The sequence below is a fragment of the Etheostoma spectabile genome, chromosome 6, assembly GCF_008692095.1.
Source record: "Etheostoma spectabile isolate EspeVRDwgs_2016 chromosome 6, UIUC_Espe_1.0, whole genome shotgun sequence".
Classification (NCBI taxonomy): Eukaryota; Metazoa; Chordata; class Actinopteri; order Perciformes; family Percidae; genus Etheostoma; species Etheostoma spectabile.
In genome coordinates, this window is record NC_045738.1 from 30,821,913 (window position 1) to 30,824,738 (window position 2,826).

The following is a 2,826-nucleotide window of genomic DNA, read 5'->3' on the forward strand; positions in this document are numbered from 1 at the left end:
AAGTGTATTGAAGCGGCTCTGTTGTAAAGGCTAACGGTGCTTGGTTAGCACAATGACATCATGTTAGAAAGCACAGCTGAAACAATTTGTCATAAACCTAGTAACAAAAGTGTTAGCCACGATGCTAAGGACATTGATAAGTAAGCCAATCGGTACTGCCACTACGATTAGTGACTTTAGTGATTTATAAACAACTTGTTTCTTGCAGAGTGTCACATTACTGAGAATATAGCTGTTGAAATATATAAAGTTGAAGCTAACGCTGACAGCTGTTGGGCGGCTAACATTAACTTTAGCTGTCTCCATGAAGCTCCCAGCTAGGCTCCAATAACTCATGACGCAGTTAGGAAACCAGAACGAGCTAACTAATGATCACATGAGCATTTTTGACTCAGTGGATGTAGATTTTAAAGCCATGTGAAAACTATTTCCAATCCTTCTTTGTGACCTCACAATGCCTTGAGCTTCTCACTCCCACTAACTTATTGTTCATCAGATGTGAAATAACAAAAGCATTTCATTTTCACATGCGGATAGGGCAAGGTGAGAAGAGGGAGATTAGCTAACGTTAGCCAAAATATTTATTAAAAAAAACAAAACACACATTCAAAAAATTTCAGCATTTAAATAGTATTGATTTTTAGGGGCCCGAGGATGCGTGCACCGCAGTAACGTGAAACGATACGCGGTTCACACAGCAGGGTTTTTCTAGTTTTTTTTTTCCTTTTCAATTATTTTTCAATCAATACACAACTTTGGGGAAGTGTTCAACATGCCTCCCTGATGCTCAGTTCCGAATTTGGTAAAGATTGGCCATTAGAGTGCGCTATAATAAACATTTGTTGGTTTTGTCAAAACACTCAATGCATTTAAATGGGAAATTTGCAATTGCAATATCTCTGCCACAGTAAATGCTATTAACACCAAACCTGTGAAGATTGTTTGGCATGCCGCCCGGAGGCACTGTACCAAATTTGGTAAAGTTAGGCCATTAGGGGGCGCTAGAAGTCCAGAGTTTTTAATTAATTAATCCGGGGTTGATTAATTAATCAACTTTTAATCCGTAACGTTACGTGCGCCTCTTCGTATTTCCCGACGTTTGCCCCCCCACCGTTTCGCTTTGGGTTTCGCTTTCTTGCGCTCCCCGGGTCGCTGTGGCCGACTGGCGCGGGGAAGTTTGGACCCCGTTGTAACTGCTTGCAGTTCTAGTTTACTATTCAAATTACATCTGACTTTTCAAATTCAATCCAACAACCCTATAAACTACGTGGCATTCAACACATAAGACAGAAACACACATTAGGGTTAGAGAGCTCTAAATGTAGGTTGCCTAATCCCCTGGCCTTTTACACAGACAGAAAGCTCTGGACTAAGCATTGCAGCTTCACAAATGCAGCGAACTGTGGGGCAATTACCCGAAATGAGATAATGTGGTGTTTTTGTTTCTGCATGGGTGATTAATGCTGAAATTCTGAAAGCAGGCTCAAGATGGCTGCCCTTGTTGGGGGAATATGTATGTACACACACAGAAAAAAATATTTCCACATAAATAAATACACAGATAAATCATTTATATTCATTAACATTTCCTCTCTTGACTGCCTCGGCCTTGTTTGCATTCCGTCTCTGTCTGCTTTCTGGAGAGCATGTGTTTTCCTTGTGAAGGTGCTGTGTATGTTGAGCAGGCAGACAGAACGGGGAGCAGGTAGAGAAGCATCTACCTCTTTGATGAGGGCCATGAAGCGGTTCCCAAAGCGCCAGGGCTTGTGCCGATTGCACTGTAATGAGCTGACAGTGATCTGCTGAGACTGCTGCACAGCCACGGCCACCACGTGCACGGCATCGTACATCAGCGCGGCGTCCGTCTGCAGGCGAAAACAGGGGGGGGGAGACAGAGCGTCATTAACATGGAATGCAGCACATGAGAAGTCAGCATGGATGTGTTCAAAATCAGAGAAATATCAATATCATGATGGCAGAATCAAAGCCATCAGTTGTATGACTCTGTAGAGTATGAATAACAGAGTAATAGATTTACAATATGTAAATGTAGAGAGAAAAAATAGTGAAAAATAAAGGAAAGAGAGAAAAGGGGAAATACATGAACAATATATACAGTAGAATTTATTTGTGTTAAACCTAAATGTGTGTGTGTGTGTGTGTGTGTGTGTGTGTGTGTCTAGTGTGTGTGTATATATATACAGTACAGGCCAAAAGTTTGGACACACCTCATTCAATGCGTTTTCTTTATTTTCATGACTATTTACATTGTAGATTCTCACTGAAGGCATCAAAACTATGAATGAACACATATGGAATTATGTACTTAACAAAAAAAGTGTGAAATAACTTTTATTTTAGATTCCTCAAAGTAGGCCCCCTTTGCTTTTTTGATAGCGCTGCAAACTCTTGGTGTTCTCTCAATGAGCTTCATGAGGTAGTCACCTGAAATGGTTTTCCCTTCACAGGTGGGCCTTGTCAGGGTTAATTAGTGAAAGTTCTTGCCTTATTAATGGAGTTGGGACCGTCAGTTGTGTTGTGCAGGAGTCAGGTCGATACACAGCTGACAGCTCTATAGGACAACTGTTAGAATTCATATTATGGCAAGAACCAATCAGCTAAGTAAAGAGAAATTAATGGCCATCATTACTTTAACAAATAAAGGTCAGTCAGTCCGGAAAATTTCGAAAACTTTGAATGTGTCCCCAAGTGCAGTCACAAAAACCATCACGCGCTACAACGAAACTGGCTCACATTAGGACCGCCCCAGGAAAGGAAGACCAAGAGGCCAATCAGGCCTTCATGGTCAAATAGCAGCTAGGAAAC

General features: G+C 41.3%; 1 protein-coding gene and 1 long non-coding RNA gene across 5 annotated transcripts in view; one reads left to right on the forward strand and one right to left on the reverse strand.

The window, feature by feature from the left end:
* Nucleotides 1-2,826, reverse strand: part of grik2 (glutamate receptor, ionotropic, kainate 2) — a 337,350-nt gene that overhangs the window by 144,140 nt on the left and 190,384 nt on the right. For all 4 annotated transcript variants that reach the window (XM_032517645.1, XM_032517644.1, XM_032517646.1 and 1 more), the window contains exon 8: nt 1,722-1,865. In XM_032517645.1, coding sequence (XP_032373536.1) covers nt 1,722-1,865 — 144 coding nt within the window. The remainder of the gene's footprint in view (nt 1-1,721; nt 1,866-2,826) is intronic.
* The window catches only part of LOC116690583 (uncharacterized), a 20,471-nt gene that overhangs the window by 105 nt on the left and 17,540 nt on the right, over nt 1-2,826 (forward strand). Inside the window, exon 1 of the long non-coding RNA XR_004332299.1 lies at nt 1-109. This exon is cut by the window's left edge and continues 105 nt beyond it. This is a non-coding gene — a long non-coding RNA (uncharacterized LOC116690583). The remainder of the gene's footprint in view (nt 110-2,826) is intronic.